The sequence below is a fragment of the Lepisosteus platostomus genome, chromosome 7 (genome assembly GCF_059453375.1).
Source record: "Lepisosteus platostomus isolate fLepPlt1 chromosome 7, fLepPlt1.hap1, whole genome shotgun sequence".
Classification (NCBI taxonomy): domain Eukaryota; kingdom Metazoa; phylum Chordata; class Actinopteri; order Semionotiformes; family Lepisosteidae; genus Lepisosteus; species Lepisosteus platostomus.
The window spans coordinates 10,257,513-10,280,105 of record NC_142617.1 but is presented as its reverse complement, the minus strand read 5'-3'; the positions used below and the strand labels follow the sequence as shown (position 1 = coordinate 10,280,105).

The 22,593-nt window shown below is 37.6% G+C and overlaps 1 protein-coding gene across 1 annotated transcript in view; it reads right to left on the bottom strand.

Annotated features, from left to right (window-relative positions):
• The window catches only part of cwf19l2 (CWF19 like cell cycle control factor 2), a 43,811-nt gene that overhangs the window by 14,513 nt on the left and 6,705 nt on the right, over positions 1-22,593 (bottom strand). Inside the window, exons 4-12 of the mRNA XM_088639190.1 lie at positions 20,603-20,710; positions 16,961-17,080; positions 15,021-15,114; positions 10,656-10,771; positions 8,599-9,239; positions 6,997-7,120; positions 4,791-4,898; positions 2,338-2,466; positions 295-432 (exon numbers count right to left, since the gene is read on the bottom strand). Coding sequence (XP_088495316.1) covers positions 295-432; positions 2,338-2,466; positions 4,791-4,898; positions 6,997-7,120; positions 8,599-9,239; positions 10,656-10,771; positions 15,021-15,114; positions 16,961-17,080; positions 20,603-20,710 — 1,578 coding nt within the window. The remainder of the gene's footprint in view (positions 1-294; positions 433-2,337; positions 2,467-4,790; positions 4,899-6,996; positions 7,121-8,598; positions 9,240-10,655; positions 10,772-15,020; positions 15,115-16,960; positions 17,081-20,602; positions 20,711-22,593) is intronic.

The window sequence follows — 22,593 nt, the reverse complement described above, 5'->3', positions numbered from 1 at the left end:
CTGCTCTGCCCTTGCCCGAGTTCGATCACAGTCACTCGTGTGCTCAAAGCGAACACAGCGGCACTCCCCTTGACAGCAGAGAATCCACTGCACCGCAAATAAGACCAGACTGTACAGCCTTGATTTCACTTCCGTTGCTCGTTCAGTGCACAAAAAACAAACAACTGAAGAGCTAATAACTGTAAAACACAGTTTGAACTCTGAAGAAAAGATCATAGTGCAACCTATCAGAAGTCATGAACATGGGGCCTTGCTTGTCAGCAGAGCTATAAATTGGAACCACTTGGCACACACCTTCGATGCCATTCTGGAATAGAGTGCATTCTGGTCCTCTGCAGTGCCCATCTTCTCTCTCTTCACCATCTCCTGCAAATCAATGTTGTCATCATCCTGGAAGTAGCGCACCCTCTCCCCATCTCGATGAGTTTCCACCTGTGGAGAAAACCCAACTTGCAAACTGAGCCAGACATCAAACGACAGGAAGGATATTCTATCATTCTATCGACTTGCTATGCAGTAACATTGCATATGAGCCATACAGTTACCAACAGAAAAAACATCCACGATACCTTTTTAACAATTGATCGCTAGCTTTATAACGTACTGTATAAAGTGTAGATTATGGAATTTACAGATTATCTCATTTGAAAATCCAAGACAGCACTGTGGTAAATTCTATGTGAGCGCAAACCCAAGCTCCATTCTACATTCACAGTTTTCTTTACTCACAACTTGCTGACTGTTTGCTGTCGTCTTAAAATAACTTAAAAGGACTTCATGTGATTAAGCACAGAGAAAAAAGACACTTTCAGGCAACCGTCTTAGGTCCTTTTAATACAAATCATTTTCATGATAATTTGTAGTCTCCTGCAGAAAGCCATGAAAGAGTCTGCACTGTCTGATAACTGAGCTCCCTGAGCAGAGCCTGAATATCTCTCTGTCTGGCTAAAGCTGGGATGCGATGAATATTGACATCTTTTGCCTAACACCACCATCAAAAAACAGAGCGATAACAACCCACGCCTACCCCTCTGGAAAGTGCACTCTAAATGAGCTCATTGCTCCCCACTTATTCCTTCTGCAAAATGAAGCAAGCAGCCATCAAGATCCATCATGGAACAGACTAATGAGAACTGTCTGGGTCCCCACATTCCAAGGGAGTTGCATCTGAACTGAATCAACACTGAACACTGAAACTTTGACTCTTTGTAAACAGAATATCTTGAACATTATTTTCTTGCATTTGCTGTCTAGGGCTTAAAACTGAAAACAGAATTCTGCTCTTGCAATCTGTAAGTAATTAGCTCCACAAACGGCCCTTAAGTAACTTATTGCACTGCACGTTCAGCTTATTAACAATGCATTACATCCATGTAGCATTGTTAAGATGTACATGGTCAAATCAACACATTACTAATGTAATTTATTAGTTAATAATTTGAAATATCACTGGATTGCCGGTTCAACATGAAAAGCTACGTGGATCTTGTGAAACAGAGAGGAACAGTAATTTTGTTATTTTAATAATGACATTTGACACCTCTGTCATACAGTACTGGAATAATTAATTAACCATGTGGTTAATTTAAATCGACCTCACCTGCTTTTTCAGGCATGATCTTTATAATAATAATAATAATAATAATAATAATAATAATAATAATAATTGCTTACAATTATATAGCACTTTTCCGGACACTCCACTGAAAGTGCTTTATAGGTCATTTGGACTCCCCTGCACCACCACCAATGTGTAGCCCCACCTGCATGATTTGACAGCCTCCAAAAGTGCACCAGTACACTCGCCACACATCAGAGGGGAGGAGAACAGAGTGATGAAGCCAATTCATAGATGGGGATTATTAAGTGGTGATGATTGGTAAAGGCTAGGGGGAAATTTGGCCAGGACACCAGCTCTTTTTGAGAAATGTCCTGGGGTTTTCAATGGTCACAGAGAGTCAGGACTTTATGTCTCATCAGAAAGACTGCACCTTTTTTAAAAATATAATGTCCCAATCACTATAATGGGGCATTAGGACCCAAATTGGCCACAGGGTGAGAGTGCTCCTTACTGGTCCCACTAACACTTCTCCCAGCAGCAACTGTGGCTTTCCCAGGAGGTCTCCCATCCAGGTACCGTCCAGGCTCACACCTGCTAAGCTTCAGTGGGTTGTCAGTTGTGAGTTGGACTGTGCTGCTGGCACTATTCTTGGGATGTGGCACTTAAGCAGGTCCCTGGTTAAGCAGTAACAGGAGGGTCAGAGAACTCTGAATATTATCCATACTCAGTTCCCATTTGCTGACACTTCCAAGAAGGTGAGTATTTTTTCCCCTTACCATCGGTTTCTTACGCCGTCCTCCTTTCGGCTCCAGGGGTTGTGAGGGAGCACTGACTGGCCAAGCTCTGCCAGATTGATCTGTCCTGAAGAGAACAACCTCATGGTCTGTCTCTTCTTGTCCTTCAACCTAGACCATTGACAAGGGCAGCATGGAAATCAGCACAACACAATACAGGCACACAGAGACTTAGATCACCTCTAAAGACGTTCAGCGATAATATACCATTAGGATACACACAAATCATAAGATAAGAAGAAAAATGTTAAAATGCACTTCCATGGGATTAAAATAATCTGAATCTGGACTTGAAAACTACAGTAAGTTCTGCTAAAAACAGTCTGAAGACAGCTCTAGGGGGTTAGCTGACAGTCAATTCTAAAATGAAGGAGGATCTGTTTCATTGCAAATTTAAACTATTTTGATTTCAGCATGATTATGTGTTCACATCAAAATCAAGGCAGATGCGTTTCTACACTCAGTCACACACAGCAGTTTCAAAGCATTTCATTTTTTCAAGTTTCAAGTTTGAAAAAAAGAACCCCAACTAAATGTGAAACCAATACACTGGATTAAGACAATATAAAACACAATAGGAGAATAACTTTAAAAGCCTCCTTATTTAAAAAAAAACTACATGTGGTGATAGCATTCACTCCATTATGCTTTTAGTAAAGGGAAACAATGAGGAGTAAAACAAAAAATATTTTTAGGAAACATCAACCCTCTAAAATACTATTCCTTCTAAGGTTAATTATATTTGGAATTCACATTGAACTTATCAGCCTAGGGTTTAAAACAAATCAAATTTAAAAAACGCCAGCCAATTCCTTGATAATCCAAGCTATGATTCACTAACTGTTCAGAAAGAAAATTCCACATATCAGCTTTGAATGTGGAATTACTTTAAATCAATTCTATTTATGAACATTGGTGAAGAAGCTTAAATTACACTTACGTACATTAGTGAGCAAGAAAAGCATTCCATTTCCAAGACATTTGTAAAAGGCACTAAGCACTAAACTAAGGAATGTCTTTTGTCATGTCATTGTGTTTGACAGTACTTCAGCTATCACTTACTATACCATACAAAGCTATGGCATTGAGATCTAAGGAAGATAATGAAGGCTTTTAAATGAAAAAAGTAACCACAAATGTGTTTTAATCTTATTTTTCACTTTGTTTATCATTTACTTTTTACTAAATATGAACATGCTTATAAAAAAAGCAAATTGGCTTTGTGTTAATGTTAATACGTCAAAAATTCATCGGTTTAAATCCAATTTTGCAGTCATACGTTCTAAGACATCATATCATTTTTCGTTTAGCATAAATAAATCTTCCGTGTTAGGTAAATCTGAACACAGACATTGATAAGAACAAATAAATCAAGATTTGGCAGAAAACATTGCTGCAGTTCAATTGTTTACACACTCTGAATATTCGCTGCAAAATTGCTCTGAAACTGGAGTATAACCTAGAGTTTTAATTACCAACAGTTACCAAAGTATCGAATGACATTTCATCCACGTTTATTATTTGGTGTTCACTAAGCATAACAAAGGGCCGCAGTTCTGGGATCCCATGGGAGGAATAGTCCAAAACATAGAGGATGGATTCTTTACAAAGCAAAGAATAATCATTCGAGCCAAATGAGATTCATAGCAAGAAACATTTCCAAGTTTACAAAAGAGCTTAACATTTTGAACTTGTTTAATCTGAGAGCTAAATCCCTTTAGTGAGCAATTCATATTTGTTTAAATACTGACAGATCTCTATGTGGCCTAAACGTTCCCCACTGTCATAGTGCTGCAAGAACAGTGAGGAAGAGAACACAATACATCCCAGCAATTGTGCTTCCTTTTACAGAGCAAGTCCTAATTGCATATTGTAAAATTGCAAACTGGGAAATGGAGCATCCTACACTGCAAATTATCCCTGGCTTCCGAAACACAGAATTAACTACACAAGCCTTTGGAGATCTTAATAGGGGGAAAAAAACTCACTTCGTATTCGATTAACCACCATTTGTTTTCTATCATTAAGATGCTCGGTTAAGCTCTTTCTCATAATCATTAAGTGTATAATTAAGCACAGCAAAGCATGAAGCACCATAAAGAAATAATGACAATTTTAAATACTTGAGGGAAAAGAAGAACTTATAAAAACGTAAAAGTCCTTAAAATTAAGAGAGAGGATGGCATGAACATAAAAAAATAAAGCCTGGCAAAAACAAAAATGTCTGGAATACCAACTCCATGGAAAAGGCAGATGTTTGTTGAAAATCTTTAACAGATAGGTGCTTTGGCTACATGATTCCTAGGAAATCCCCAGGCACTTACACACTCCAAAATATCCAGCAGCAGTCTTCTTGATTTATCCAGACTACTGACGGCCAGACGGGTATAAATGTGAAAGACATTTCTCAAATGAGCTGAAATTATTTTGGTTACCTGGGTCTCTGACTTTCTTGAGAGGGAAGCAGTAGATGCCTTTTGTACCTGGCTCTCCTTTGCCTTGCGGGCTGCCTCCAGTTGGGCTTTCAGCTTGTTAACCATATTCTGAAATACAGACAATCACTGTCTTTTCAAAAGCCACAGAGCTCATTGTCACTAGCATTATCAACTCATTTACAAGCACCATTCAGAATAAAAAGCATTTCCCTGGGCAAATGAAAAAAACATGAAGCTATAACATATTCTTGGGTAAAACCTGCTTACTGGGTGCAGGTTGTAAGGCGACAAACCAACATGACACTAGGCAGAATATGTTGCTGAAATACATTTAAAATATTCAAAGGGGCACAACAAGAAACTGCTGTGCTATCAATCAGTTGAAAGGCATTAAAAACAAATGCTAGTGACTCCAATACTCAGGGGTTCATGCCTAAGAATTTTAGCACTTTTGAGATATTGATCTATAGGGCCCTAATTTTCACAGAACATTATGAAACTGTTATGAAGCATTTTTCCATCTTTATTTTTCGCTTTAAATGAAGTTTCAGTCCTCAGAGCAATCATTTAATATGTTTTGAGAAATATATGGAGGACCAGTTGCTCCAGAAAAAAAACTATTTGAACTGGGAGAAGCTATTGCAATATAAATAAGACAATGTGGGAAATCTAATTTTGTTACCAAATAGGTTAATCAATGGAACATACACATTCATAATATTGTCTGCATCCTTTTCCCTGTCTAGATTTCACTAGGTTTGCCGATTTGCCTCCTCTCCTTTTTAACCTTTCAGATTGTTTTGCAAATTCTCCTCTTTCTTCTTTTTCCCCAAATAATTCAGTGATTTAATTTGGTTGTAAAACCCCGTGGCATTTCTTTGGAAAACAGAAAGCTGACACTGTGAGCAATCCTCCAGGATTTACTGCATCTTCATAACAAAAAGTCAAGCGTGCGTCTGCTGGCAGGGCACAATGAAATCCAACATGCCTTAACTGTATACAGTATCCACAACACAAGGGAAGAAAACTCGGAGAAAGCCGAGAGCTGATCAGGCATACTTATTCTACCTCTTAAGAGCAAGGATAAGATAAGGATGGAATTAGCCTCCCCCCGAATTCTCAGAAAACAAAAGCTAAGGTGAAACCAGATTTATTATATTGTCGAGACACGTTCCATTATGAAGGACTGTAAAACACTTTTGCAGGGTTTCAAAGATTGCTTGAATGTTTTTCTAAGCGGATAACCTACAGGTGTGTGAGTATCATCAAGTGGGGTAACCCGATGCGTAGACTGATTGGCATTAGAATGTGTGAAATTTGTCTTCCACCTGTGCCAATCAACCATCTAATACTCATCATCCAACAAATACATTTTTGTCTAAAAGATATTTTCTCAAAACCCCTTTAAAGCAAGGAACTAATCTCTTAGTGATCCCGGACAGTATTTATCAATGGAATGTGGAATGTTTACTAGCTCTAGCTCTTAATTCTACCAAAGATCAAGCTGAAATAAAGGCAGGGATTTTTGATTACACTGAAAATTATTAATGCATAGGATGATGTGCCACGTTATTTAGGCCAATACCCTGGAGTTTTTCAGAAAATCAGTAAGACATGATGGGGCGAACAGTGTTATCTTCATACTGTTTTCAGTATAATAATAATAATTGTTTACACTTATATAGCGCTTTTCTGGACACTTCACTCAAAGCGCTTTACAGGTAATGGGGACTCCCCTCCACCACCACCAATGTGCAGCATCCACCTGGATGATGCGACGGCAGCCATAGTGCGCCAGAATGCTCACCACACATCAGTATAAGGATATATGATAGCGTGGATAGTATGTTCTCTTTTTGATAGACTGTTTATGTTTTCAGTATCGGACGCTAATCATGACTCCAATATGCCCAAGTACTAGGTGTTCCTGACATCAAATATTTAAACTTCTTTAAGGCGGACAGATATTTACCAGGAGTTATATTTAAAACAAGTTTTGTTTTCCTTCAGGGTCTCTCCCATGTCCCTCTTGCAAGTATAAGGAAAATAGATATGACAGATGTTGAAATCACTTGGGAGCTGTCTCAGAAAAGATGACTTTGATAATGAATGTCGTACAACTTAACCACAGAGAGAGCACAGCAATCAGTCACAACAGACACATATATAAATAACTGAAAATGTTGTTTTGAAAAGAAGAACTTACAGTGTTTCCCATCAGCTCTGCTTTGACCAGCTTTGCTCCCAGCTTGTTCATGTCTTCATCGCTGAGTATCTGCACCTCTCCTTGTTTCTCACTAACTGCATCTCTACCTGGGTCTGCAGGATTACTATGCCCAGGAAATGAAAGTAACAGAGAGAAACAAGCATTTTCTTAGGCAGCTGTACAGAATGGAAATGTGGATGTGGATTTTCTCTAAACCTAAGCTTACGGCTCTAAATCATGTCAACTTCAGCAAAAAAAAAAGAGCAAAACACAGGGATAGCATCTTTCAATACAACAACTATGATAGTAAGTGATATGATAGTACTCATAAGAGAAACTAAAACATATTTCACAAAATTAGCTCAGCTCCTTTTCGGGTTTGATCAGTTGATCAAATTTGACCTTCAGAGTGTTGCATGAGACATAAAACACACCATAATTGAACCGGAGAAGAAAACTGAAAAGTCATCAATCATACCTTCTGAGAATGTCAACAGACATACATCTTTTTTTATTTTATTTAACAGGCTTTTAAACTCTTAAAATGGCCCTTTAGCAAGTGCAGGATAAAACTCATTTCCTGGAAGAAATTTACATTTTCTGACAATTAATGTAGAATTTCATGCTGATGGTTTTCCGAATATTAAATACTGTACCAGTTCGCTTTTTAATACAGGTACCATAAAGCAAGGCAATTAAAAGAAGAAGGGCTATGCAGATGAGAGATTTAATGGTGAATGAACAGGCTTTCAGGAAATCATCAACTGCAACAGCAGTCTGAATGTAGACCAAACTGATGTTCTTTTGGCATCTGAAACAGCAGAAACTTCTTAAGAGACTTTGGACAGCTGGGAAGACTAAAGACAAAATGGTCAAGGACAAACTTCACTAAAAAATAATAAATTACCAGAGGAAAGAAGAGGAATTGAAGTAACTAAGAAAGAGACCACATTCACACACAACTCATTTGTATTCCAATCTCTGGCACTGTTATTACTTTCAGTGAGCCAAAGCTAAAAAAAAAACAGCCAAGGGAGAAGATTTAAAATGCAATAAAAGGTAATGTGCAAAAGTTAAGCTCTCAAAAATCACACAATTCAATAGCAAGCATGAATCCTGGGAAGCCATCAACAAACATGTGAACACACAGATCAGAATGTGTGTAGTCAAATCGGGATGAAGCACTAACGAAATGTTAACTGGGGTAATTGGTTTGGGGCTACTCAGATTTCATTTAATCATTGTAAATGTCTATGATTACAAAGTAACACTGACCTTTAAGTGTGAGATTATAGTATTTGGAAAATATACTATCAAGCCGATTATTTGCTTGAAATTAACGTGTCGTTGGTACTGAAGACAGGGTAAAATAAAGGTCCACAGACATTTTCTTTAGTTTTGACCTTGGTGCTGGACACACACATGGGTAAAGTTTTTAGTCTTGAAAGGTCTGTAGGACATATTTCGGTGACCAAAGTGTCTGAAGAGCTATGATATGAGTTTATTTTAATGACAAAAATTTTAAACAGCTGTCATCTATGAGCATTGCCCCTTTTGAGACTTTCAATCTCAGTTTTCCTACTACAGTTCACAACCCCTCACCTGTGCTGCGTGATCTGTCTCTGAGGTTTGGATACTTCCTGTTCTCCCTTAGCTGGCTCAGATGTCTTTTCTGATGCTGTTGATGTTTTGGGAGTCTGTTTCACTTCTCCAGCACCTGAAGGTGTGCTCTCTTTTTTCCAGGATAGAATATTGCTGCAACCACTATCGTCATAATTAGGTTTCTGGAACCCTACAGAGCTCTGAGTCAGTGCAGAAGCAGAAGAGCTTGTGGGTTTTACATTCCACCTTCCACTAGGGGTATCATCTGTCTCTGAGGGTTTGAGAAACTTGACCACAGTGGCTCTTTGAGATGAAGAGGACTTTCTTTCCCACTGCCTGGGGCTCTCACGCTGGGACCGAGACCGTTCTGTAGAACTTGTGTCTCTCTCTTCTGTCTGTCTGCCCCGGCGTTTGTTGAGCTCCTCGTCACCCTTGTGCCATCGCCCATGTCCCCCTCTTTCTCCTCGGTGATGAGGTCTGTCCTCAGCCCTGCTGAGCCTGCTGTCTGATGGGTGGTCGCTGTCTGAACCCTGAGGGTCCTCTTTCCTCCATCTCTTTCGTCCACCATCCCTGTCTTTCCAGCTCTGCTCATACGCTGCCTTTTCAGCCTCTTCTAGTCTCTTCTGGAACTTTTCCATCGACTAGAAAAAAACAGATATTAAACACTTGCCAGCCAAGCTACATTTATTATTGGCCAACAGAGATCAGAAAGCTTAAACATATTTGAGATTTGAACCTGTAGTTGTGACATGCCATATAATGGATTTCAGTACTGATCACTTGGATTACAATTATTTTAAAAAGCTGCCCAGCACTGTGAACTTTGTAAACATTCAAATGTCAAGCTTTGAACCCGCTTACTCACTTAATAGAGTTAATTCGATTATTGCATCGATTGCAATCACAATGGCATACTGGTGCTTTAATTAAAAAGGCCTCTGCTTAAGTAATGTAACTGCAGATTTTTAATAAATTGCAGATAATTAAGATATGTGACTTAAAATCAGCTGCATTCTCTCAAGGTGTGAAAGCATGGTGGCACTTACTCTATTTTCAGTACATTTTCAATTTGAAGAGCATGAAACAGTGGATGTGTTAAGGACTGTGCTGAAGACAAGCACAGATAAATTAGCACTATATTCTGAGTGCAACTGAACTGTTTGTATCAAAGTTCAAATTACCACCTCTTTATTAACTCACTTGATTCTGATTGCATCCACTGAAAAACACATTTTCATCCTCTGCTTTAAACACTTTTCAGCTGTATGTAACCTCTGTTTTGGATAGAAAAAATAGCAGTCTATATTTTTTTCAATATACAGAATATATTTTTATATATTATACTTTCATACTTATGCCTTTTAAGACAATGAGTGGACTTAGTGTTTTGTATGTCAAAGCTGTCTGCTATAGTTTTTCATTGCCTTCATACTGATGTCTATAGTTAGCTATTTGTACAATTAATTAGCAAAAAGAATGTGTCACTTTACGCATTAGTGTCACAGCTCTTGGGTCCTGAGCTTGGGTCCAAAAACATGCATGTACAGTATACATGTGTGAGTGCATGAGTACGTATGCCCTCTGGACTGGGTATATCCTCCGTGTGGCTACTGTCTGTCAGGATAATCTCCAGATGACTGCAACCCAGTATTGGACTAAGCATTTATTGAAAACGGTTGGATGATAGCACAGTGAGAAGCTGTTCTATTAATTTGTGTTGGGGGCTGTATTACATTGCTGTTGCCACTTCTAAATTACAGTAGTCTTTGATTATTACATTACATTGTAGCTGAAGAAAGTAGCAAGTAGCTTGATGCAACACAGTTCACTGCTCTGGTAGCACAAGGATTAAATAGGAACAGTGAATTAGGCTGTGGGTCATTACTAATGAAGTACTGCCTGTAACACAGCCAGGCACATTTTCCATATATCAGTAAAGACATTATTCCAGTGGCTGAACCCAAATCTTGAAACTGCCAGAACAGTTGTCATTGAAGAAGGAAAGTGAGGATACAAAACAGGTTTCTAAGTAAAGAGTACATATTTTACAGGCTCACCCCATATCTCTCCGCCACTACATCCTCCAGATTGCGACTCTCTCTCTCAGCTTGTTCCCTCATGCGCTGATAAGACTTTTTGAGCCAACTCAGACCTCCATCATCAACTACTGCAACTGAAGAAAGACAGACAGAAACGTTTTAGAATTCTGTACCGACAAATTATGACGGCTGTGAGCATGTAATCTGTATATATACTTGTACATATACTTTTAATGTGATTGTCTAATTCAGATCCATTTGAAGTTCCAGATTCAGTTTATATATAAAACTGCTTTCTTGCCACATACTTCACTGCCGGAAAGCACATTTCAATTCGGTACACACATCCAATTTAGCTACTACAAACTAGGACCAAGGATAGAATGAACAGTGACATGTTCCAGAGCCCATTAGAAATCCAAAGAAGTGTCTCGCAAATGACAGCTCAACTGGAAGACTCCAACCCTGGCCTTTGACAGTCAAAACGTTTTCATAATGTGTCAATGTAATTGGATAGCGGCAACAAAATGATCGCACAATCAATTTATCGTGCTGTAATAAAATGGGGCATAATGAGCATGCACAGGAACTTTCATTTCCAAGCAAGACTGAAGGTCAGGTGAAGCATTCAGTGCTGTACATTAATACATAACACAACTGTCATTTTGTGATCGCCCAAGTTAAGACACCAGTGTCTAGATTTTCTACACGGACAAATTGTAGCAAGACGATATCTATCAGCAGCTGAAATTCATGCCCTCAGGAAATCACAACATCATGCTTCCTGTAACAGACAGAATGGTATTTCCCATTATGTTTCCCAAAACAGATCAAACCCATTTCCACCACAATGGAGTCATATGGCTTTTAGATCTGCATATACTATATATTTTAAAACATAATTACACTTTAGAGAATTAACTGCCATTTCTGAGTAATACCTTAATTGCTGGAACTGGCAATACTTCTGGGGTTTTTACTAATAATAAGAGCAGTTTATTCAAGATAAAATGTTTCAGAGGTGTCTGTGCTTATGCTAAAGTTTAGACAAATGTTCTCTTAGCTTTACTTAAGCTTCTCTGGAGACTTATATTAGCCATGCTCTTCAAAGTAATTAATCTTGCTTCTTATAAGTACTGTGCTGAATTGCCTTTATGGGCTTTTGTGATGTACAGTATTTAACAAAAAAACTAATTAAACTTAATTCATTAAAAAGAATAAAGCAATTACAAAGTGCTTTATTTTGGCATAGGAATTCATTATGTTACTTTTGGAAACAAAATGGAAAACAGATGTCACATTATTCTGCACTAGCAGAGACATACCATATACTGGTGTATGAGTGACAGATTCAGAGGCATTCCTTACAGTAAGTATTTTGCAATGAAGTCTAATTTCTATCTCTGGATCTACTTAAAAATAATCAATCCAAAGTAATGTCAGTGACATGAAATACAGAAGCACAGAACACTAAACTATGAGAATTCCAACGCACTTGATACCCGCATATCTTTAGAACTAATTTGTTATATTCATTTTTATTATAAAAGGCAAATTGTAAGATTCACATTATCTGCAGTCTCTGGATAATTGTGGCTTCCTTGCACAATCCTATGCTAAAATCTGTATAGGTGTGCTAAAATAAATGTGACTTCATTAAATAAAGTGATAAGTGCCATTTCAAAACTATAATAAGTAGCCCAGACTCTTGAGAGATTTAAGCTCATTGCTAAGAACATAATCGCTTACACGTCTATAGCGCTTTTCTGGACACTCCACTCAAAGCGCGTTACATATAATGGGGACTCCCCTCCACCACCACCAATGTGCAGCCCCACCTGGATGATGCGACGGCAGCCATAGTGCACCCGGCTTCTATTAGTGGGGAGGAGAGCAGAGTGATGAAGCCAATTCATACAGTGGATGGGGATTATTAGGAGGCCATGATTGGTAAGGGCCAACGGGAAATTTGGCCAGGATGCCGGGGTTACACCCCTACTCTTTTCGAGAAATGCACTGGGATTTTTAATGACCAGAGAGAGTCAGGACTTCGGTTTTACGTCTCATCCGAAGGACGGCACCTTTTTACAGTATAGTGTCCCCGTCACTATACTGGGGCATTAAGATCCACATAGACCGCAGGGTGAGTGCCCCCTGCTGGCCCCACTAACACCTCTTCCAGGAACAACCATAGTTTTTCCCATCCAGTTTGTCTCCCATCCAGTTCCTGACCAGGTTCACACCTGCTTAGCTTCAGTGGGTTGCCAGTTGTATGTTGCAGGGTGATATGGCTGCTGGGCACATCTGATTTTAAACTCTGTAGTCCTGCACTATAAGTTTGTTTTTGTCATGGTTTTAATATGTTCTATAATTGTTTTTCACTTGCTTTAATATGAGCATAATATCAAAATGAAATAAAGCCACTCCGCCCATCTAGGTGTTTTGGTTGTAAATCTGAAAATCTCATCAAGCTGTTCCTTGAAAGAAGACAAGGCATTGGGGTTAAACAACATTTCTGGGTATCTTATTCCATACTCGCTAAATCATTTGGTTAAAGAAGTGCCTGTTGTTACCTGTTGTAAATGCACTTCCAGATAGTTTACACTCATGTGCTCTGGTCTGAGTTTCACTGATCATTCTTAGTAAGACCACTGGGTTGAGTTGTCGATGCCTTTCAGGATATTGAATACTTTTATCAGGTCTTAATACAGATTTCTGTGATACTCCACTAATGACATCAACCCAATATTAACAACCATATACATACTATTTTCTATCCAATTAATAATAATTTATTAAATTAGTAAATCTTTTACTTGGAGGAAAACAACAAGGACTTAAGTAGTATTTTTTTTACTTTTTGGGGGATGTGAATTAAAACTAAGTGAATGTAGATCTTCCATTAATTTTAAAACCTCAGATTCAGGATTAGCACAAGTAAATTCTAAAACCTCCAAGGACAGTATAAAGCTAATTTTCTATCTTATTATGTACTAAATATAAGAAAACTCCCTAGAACATAAATCAACTGTAAGTCTACAGTGAATAAGACAAATAAAGTCTGCTGTTATAAACTCAGGGATAACATTTCACTATTCATATGCACAACCCTTCATTTTCACCTTAACATGATGCATAATTGAGAAATGTAGAGGGACTACCAGGGTATGCTTTTGAAAGAAAATCTGAGGCTAAAGCCAAAAACGAAACAGAAATTCTGCTGTATATCTTCCTAAATAGGCATATGTAAAAACAAAAGCATTCTCTAAATCTTGCATTCAACCACTAATGAGAAATTAATCAGAAAGTAGTGTACTTGCTAAAATGTTAACAGGGAATGAAACTGCAAACATTTTTCTAGGAAGAGATCTGTTGGAGTTGACAGAAGAAAAAAGACCAATATGCTCTCAGCAGAAGTAAAGGAAAAAAACAAACAATGAAAGTAACAGACTCAATAAAATCTCTTAGTACAGGTATCTGAGCAACTGACTGAAACCTCCTGTTTCTGGACAGCTGTTGCCCCTTAAACTGTCTGTTCTGCTGGACTGCAAAAGCAGTGTCAAACATAAACTGAATCCAGAAAATATATATTTTACAATCTGCAATAAGAGGCTGATGACGTGCTGCTGTACACCAAATAACCTGCTATAAGAAACTTCACTTAATTAATATTTACTTGTCAAGAACCCCAATCTCAAAATTTGATGTAAAACTATAAACTGAAACTGGCACCTTCAGACCAAAGAGAGGGGTGGGAAACTGTCAAATTGGTCCATAAGGCATAAAGCCGCTCTAGATATGTAAAAAGGCAGGTAGGTTCAGACAGCAGAGGAAGATATACTCAGTAACATCTTCAAAATAAGACCAGTTCTGCATAAACATCCTCAAATAAGCATATAAATCATGCAAATAAAGGAAAAACATTCCTATCTGGCAGTGTAGTCAAAATGTGAAAAATAGGGCACAACTAGTTGTCATTAATCAATGTTAAATTTGCTCACTGTTTACATTACCATCCTATTAGAATGTCCTTTAGCCCCAAAAGAAAACATTAGAAAGTAAAATATGCCTCTAAAAAAATCTGACCTTCTCCCATTGCGTAGTCTCAGTTGAGCACGATGGCTTCAAAAGAATTTGCTGCTGTACGACATTCAATTGTGAAACAAACAGCCCCGGAATTCTATTACACCTCAAAAACCATATCTACAGCTTTGAATTCAATCTTTTTTTATTTCTCAAAGGAAAAGCCGGTCACAGGTTTTAATTCACTTTCAGAAAATGTGAATTAAGGTAGAGAACAAAAGGATTTCAAAAAGAAGGTCTTCTGTTGTTATAGGAGTTGAAGGAACGAGTTAAACCCCATCAGTCAACTGTAGACGTTACCTTTTTTACACCACGATCCACTGCTGTTCTCTGTAGGAAGACCAGTCCCTCCATCTTTCCAGAAAGGGTTCAGCTCCCGCTCGTGTAGTCCAGCCTCGATTTTTCACAGCAAAAGCATATTAAAATAATTTTAGGGAGCATTCCCTTCCATTATAATTTTAATCATATTAATAAACCCAGTGATCCACAACACTCACATATTGTATGATGGAGATATCTACAATGCAGAAGCACATAACTGCTAGGCCTTTTCATATCTTAACAAAGAAAATCTTTAAAAGGGGTTTACAGGATTACCATTTTAAAATGTCAAAATGTCAGCAAACAAAAAGGAAGAGATGCAGAAATATTTACTCTTTTCTCAGGGGGCTTTGAAGCACAGCCATTTAGGCAATGATTTTGCCTAACGCGTCAAGTCTACGGGTCAATTAAACAAGACAAAATCTTTCATTTTAACATTAGTAACTTGGCTTTCATAAGCACAATGTTCTTTGCTTTCGTTTTCGTCTTTTCACTCTTAAGCAGACATCTGCCAAATTAAGTCATTCTGCAAGTTCCCAGTGAGTTCTGCCTATATAGAATAGACATGTACATGTGATGTTTTTGGCAGGCTTCTCTATCAGTAAGTTCTACGATGTGGCTGTTCTTAAGTAATCATTGTGAAATAAGCATTTAGGATCTAAGCAGTACACATCTCTACAATGCGTTATGTAAACCTGTAGTTAACACCTTTTGGGATTCTGTTTATTTTCGAAGACCTGGGTTTAAAAAAACATCTTATAACTAGATTTCTTTTATAGGTTGTGGTACACCATGTTGAGAAAATATGAACTCTAGAAGGGGACAAGGTAATACTTTATGAAAGTGTAAGCAGCTTTCTGATAATGGTATGGATGGTTTTTCCACATTCCTACATTTTAATTACATTCTATCCCACAAATGGACACACATCTTGCTTATTTTTCAAAAAGCATTACTTTATCACAGTACTAATTAGTTATAAATGACATTTTCTGCTATTTTCTATTAATTTACATCAGTTCTCATTACAACTGGAATTTGGTCTCCCTGGTTACCAAGAAGGTGTTCTATCAGGTGAATTACTTCACAATTTGCTTCTTTTTTTAACAGAGAGACAGATGTCTCTTTTTTCTAATTAGCTGTCACAGAAAAACGCATCACAAAGGCCTCGGGTTTTGTTTAGACTTATAAATGCCCTTGGTTTATTGAAAGTGAAAGACATTGATATTTATAAACCTTGACCAGGAAAAAAGAGAAAAGGCACTGCTTGTTCTACAGCTACCCTGTATTATCAAAAGAAAGCAAGGGAGAGTGACTAACGCCATCAAGCACAGTAAGAACAGATGGCATTCAGAACAACAGTTTTTCATTAGCTTTAACATTCTGAGTCTGGACTAATGCTAAAACAAAGAAAAATTCTGATAAGCAATTTTAGTTTTGTCTGTCCAAAGCAGAAGGACATACCGTGCTAAGTGGATGCTTTAAAACTGGAAGAAAAAAATAAGGGCAGCATGCTGTTTTGCGGTTTATCAGATTCACGTTTTTAGCCTTCCTTCCTTTTAAAGTAAAGTGTTAATTTAACAGTTTGTAGAAGAACGAAATATCATAGTTATTATTATTATTCTTCACTTAGCTATGATGGGACAGGAGCCACAAGATTGTCTAGAGACCATATTGACAAATTTTGTATGCAACCATTTTATTTTTAGTATACAGATTTAAAAAATAGAGCAAATACCTAATACCTGAAAATTGTACTTTGCCATATACATCTGCCCACTTGTATGCATTATATATTATATGTATGTGCATAATTCACTCATGATTTTACTCTGGTTGCACAGACCTCTGGATCAGCAGTAACCATGAACTTTGTAAGTGGACCTCAACACAGGGCAACAGTGATCAGCACAGCCTACCTGCTCGATTGCCTGTGCTCGCTCCCTCTCTGCTTCCTTCTGTTTCTCCTTATCGTCCCGGAGCTCTTTAGTCGACACGGTTTTCATGGACAAGAAATCAAAGGTCATCCACTCGTCTCTCTGGCAATGACACCCAACACAAAAAAATAAAGGCAGGTATGAAGTTTCATGACGCCTCCTGGTTGCCATGCAGGAGGGGGTTGCTGCTGGTGAAGCAAGGGAAATTAGGTCTACAGTGAGTCAGTGTTACTGCACCCTTAGCTGATAATAAATTGCTTTATTTCAAAGATGAATATGTAAGCCATGTCAGCAAACAACTGTGAAGCACCTTAGGTCAAGAGATTATGTTAATATATTTCAGGAGATGTTATGCTAATATATGCTACACATTGGTGGTGATAGAGGGGAGTCAACATTGCCTATGAAGCGCTTTGAGTGGAGTGCCCAGAAAAGTGCTATATATTTGTAAGGAATTTATATTCTACATAAATATGGTGTTGCAACGTTAGCACAGTGTACCTCTGAAACAAAATTCTAGAATTCAAATAATGGAAAACTTTGACTGCACTTTCAGAACCTGAATAAATTCACTTTTACAACCAACAACTACCAGTAATCATTTGCATCATGTTTTCCATCGTGGGAGCTTTCAGTTCAAAAACATTCGCCGGAGCTTGGAAAATCGTTCTGTGAACTACAGAAAATGAAGATTTAACCTCTTCACCCGCTGAAATGTTTGGGGACTTGAGAGACAAGGCTCTCACTCTTTATGCACAGTTTACACACTGGGGAGGAAAGGGCTGTTCAAATGTCAGTTTACAGTGGCAGTAAATCAAGCCACAGCATTAATCATACCTTGCCAATAAAACAGCAGCAGCTGCTCTGATGTTGTTTTGTTTAAAAAAAAATACAGCTTCTTCCGGCATTCACATCATTAAAAAAACATCACAAAAAATCCTTGTCGTTTATGTTGTGTTTTACCAGGTCAGCATAATTGCCTGTCCATTAATTTTAATTAAAAACTCAGTCATCAACAGCTTAATTTCACTGTTGGGTAAATGTATTGTAATTACTCATAAAACTTATAAGATCTTGTAAATATCACGCAGACTGTTTTAAATGTAATGACAGACATCACAAAACCTGCAGTAAAGTTCATGAAAAAAACTAGATTTCATACTTTGCCCTGTCGCAGATTTAATTAGATGTTAATGGATACAGATTACGAGTTGCACAATTGGTGGTGGAGAACATCAATCTTACAAAAGAAAATGAAGATTGAAAACATTAACAAAGTATAATTACTGAAATCCATGCAGTTCCAAACTAGTAATGAAAGTGTGCAAATAATTTTTTTAATACTTGTGAGACTCCTCTATAAGATAAAATCTCTATTTCCAAAAATTACGTGAAAGATTTTTAACCTCTAAGATATAGGACTGTCATCTCCTAAATAATTAATGCAATAAAAGACCAACATCATAACCTATGTTATGCCTTTGCTTGGGCATTCACCACCAACAGGAAAGGCTATGGCCAGATATAAATAAACAGGGTTGAACGTTTTCAAATAGATTTACTCTGCCAAAGATGTCATGAGTAATGAACAAAAAAGGATGCATTAAGGTTAACTTGTTCTACAAAGAAATACCCACAGTAGTTATCGAAAACAGTATTTTTAAATCACCTGATGCACTGTACTAATCCACTTTCTTGATTCACGGAATGCAATGCAGTCTCAGTGCTGGATTTATTTTTAAAACCCTTTTAATAGAGTTATCAGTTTATTACTGATCCTTTGTGACACCACAACAGTGCTCCTAGGTAATGAATATACCGCAGAGATCTAGTGACAACAGTGAAAGTATAATAATCATATATCCTGTTCCTTGGGGAAGACAGTTTGTTTTAAATCGACTCCATAACAACTGTAATCATTGATCATCTATTAGCAGCAGAAGTCATCAATCCATATAAACTAATGTGTTAAGTACCATGCACTATTGATCAACAACTCCTCGAAACATTGTATTTTTGGAAACCCCATCAATATCAGGCACCCAGCTATCGATCTAAGACAGAGGAATATGTTCAATCAATACTATAAAAGGTCAGCAAACAATACTGATGTCTGATACAGTGGCTGTTTGTAAGGAAACATCAGCTAAACTTGTGCTTTAGAATGACATCTACGTTCTGACGTGAATCTGTCAGTTTTCAAGGTCTCATTTAAGTACCATCTGCTTTCATCTAAGTCAAGCAGACATGCACTCTGCTTAAAAACAGTGCACAATGTACAGACAGTGGGAGTCAAATATTTTCCGAAATAAATGCAAAGCTCCTTCTACCACAGTACTGTCTTTAACAAAGCTAAATTGATATCTAAAAATATTCTAAAAATATCAAACAAAACTAACGAAAGAAAACACTCACATAGCTTCATTTTGGAGATACTTTCCCTGTCTATTGACAATGTCTTAAAAATTATCTCAGGGTCTCTTTCTGAAAATCAGAGCCAGACTTCAATAATGCTTCAGTACACAGACAAAAGTATCACATAACTAAGTGCACATTAATTAAAATATAACCTCTTGCAGAGCCATCTACATACTTTCTATAAAGAAGAAAATTAACCATAATAATGGTCTTTCTCTTCCTGGCCTTGTGTGAAAACTACAAAACAAGTATTCAAGAGAAAAACAAATTGTTTTCCTAAAACAAATAAATCAGTTTCTGGTCATTTCTAGCTCCTAGCAATTCAGGAATCTTTTAAAAGTCAGCATGAAAGCTTGGCATTTACTGTAATGCTGTGCATTTAAGTCTCAAATTTAAACATTTTGGAATTTTAGGATTGGAACTTCTTTCAATCAATGTGCTTTTTTAGTTCATCTTGCTTTGACCTACGGGGAACTGTTATATTTTGATTTATTCTTAAAACTTAATTCTTTCAGATAAGGTATTATTGAGTTTCATTAAAACTGTAACATATAAAAGGGTGAGAAAAAAAGATGGGTAAACGACTCTTAAATACCCTCCACAAGCAATGAAGCACACTATCATTTTAAACAACACCTGACAATGCTGGCATGAGCAATTTACTGGGAAGCTGGGGAGAAAAGTAAAAATTATATAAAAACTGTCCTACAAATTTTGTTGTAACAGCTTGTACCCTACAAAACAAATAAAATATATAATCAAATCTATTCAATTGTCAACATAATTCACAAAACTGTACAGCAGTTCCCATCCATCCATCTTCTTCCCACTTTATCCAGTACAGGGTCACAGAGGAGCTGGAGCCTATCTCAGCAAGCAATGGATGCAAGGCAGGATACACCTTGGACAGGACGCCAGTCCACCGCCAGTGTTAATTTTCCCAGAAGGCAATTAACTTACCAAACGTTGGTCTGTGTGAGGAAACCTGAGCACCCGGAGAAGCAGCGTTAACCAATGTGCCACTGTGCCCCCCCCCCATGTAGCAGTGTGACTCAAAATCAACAGAAAAGTTTTAGGTGTTGACAAAAAAATATAATTTGTAGCCACAGCATAACAGGTAACAGTGTTAATGGGTAAAGGTTGCTGGCCCACCTAAAAAAAAAAATCTCTGAACAAGATCAAGCAAATTTTGTTGGGTGTGCTCACCTGACTGCTGTCTGCTGGACTTGGCTTCTCTTTTGGAATCTGCCATGATTTCTCTGTGGTGTCCGACTGTGGAGCAGGTGAGGCCTCTACCCACTCATCTTCAGAATCCTGAAACATTAACACAACCCATGCCTTTAGATTTCTGTAACATGAACTTGCTTATGAGGGCAAACTATTTAATATACTAATGTGTAAAATACAAAACTGAGAATTGTGCATTTTAGCCACCTTTTTGTCAGTCATGATTCCTGGATAATTTGAAGAGCTTTACAAACCACTACAATTACAAAATATGGTATACTCCAGACAACAGTGATACTTGACTCCATATTTTGCATGTTTCAGTATGGTACTCACTTTTAATATAATGTTTGATGAGCAAATACTTGACAATTAAAAAATGATAGCATCTGCTATAGACTGACCCTCTACTATGCCCCTGCTTTTTCAATGTGACTCCAATTTCATAAAGCTTTCACCCGGGGTATGTAAACAAGAAATTCATTCAAAAATCCTTCGGGCTGTCCAGGCCCGAGACAGATTCAATCCAGGGAGAAGACAATTCAATTTGTGCTGTGAGATGTTACTGCCGACACAATTCCACAAAGCAAAGCAAACCTTGATCAACGCTGCTGACAAATGAAGAGAACTAATTCAGCTCAATCTCTTCACTGGAACAGACATTTTCCAGATGATCACAGCAGTAAGATCAGCCACAGAGAAACCCATGTCATGGCCCTCCTTCACCATTATATTATAGCCATAAATATTAATGTTCCCAGATGCATAGATATGCTATAGTTAGAAAATAAAAGGATTACATTTTTTATTAAAAAACTGGCTCCTAAGTGATATTCACCACACAATATGAACATTATCTGTTACGTTTCAGCATTTTATTAATACCTGGCAGCTTGAAGCAATTAAGTGTTTGGTCTGCTTCATTTAATGAAGAAAAACACAATTCATCTTGTCTTTTTTTTAACACATACAGATATGACAGCAAGAGACCGTGATGCCAAGATAAAAGTCTTGAAAGAAGAAAAATGAACACAACAGACTTTTTTCCCCCATAAGTAATTATAAAGCCACATGACCACACTGAACTACAGTCTCTTTGCTTGAAAGTTTTTCCCTTTAAATCCATCACATTCGCTTCAGCTGTGGACCCTCGTCTTTAGCTGATTGTGAGTGAGATTCCAGTACTAATGGTGCAACAGAGGTTGAGTGCTTCCAGGACTGAATAGACTCGAGTATCCTCTTGTTTCTAATCAACAGTGTGCCCCTGGTCTTGTCTGGCACTCGTCAGACTTTCATCTTTGTCAGTGAGAGCTGCACTTGTCCTCCAGCTGATGCTGTCTCTACTGTAGACATTACTGGCTTCACAGAAGCTGGGATTTCATCAACTATTAGCAAATCCGAAATTGGGAAGGATAAAAAAATAAATAAAATAAAATCTGCCAAATAAAAGTTTTTTCTTTTTGCAATGTCTGTTCTCACCTTGGATAATCAGATCCTGAATTTGTTCTTTTTCTGTTTTCAAGTAAATTAGATGCTTCAAAATTATGGTGATGCAGGATCACTTCATCTAACAACGGAAGTTTAAACTTAAAAGAAGTCACCTTCTGCAATTGTCTCCTACAAGTGTGATTAGTACAACTCATTTTCTTTAGACTCTTCATTGTATAAACAGCAAGCAAACCGTGAAATCCCCAGCCAGATTTTCCCCAGCACTTCTGAAGGTGCTTTAACCAAGCGACTGCACATGAACAACTCCCGCAGGGATGAAAAGACATTGACTTTCTGGTTTATAAACCATCCAAATAACATATTTGATAATGCAGAAGTTTTTATGAAGGGAATTCAAAATTTAGAATCAGGCCCTTCCCAGTAGGATCGTTTCATACCATAAAAATAAATAAAAAGGATTGCTTGGGTGCTCTGTGGGACAGTATAAGCATTATGCTTGTGTAAATATTAGATTTTAATAT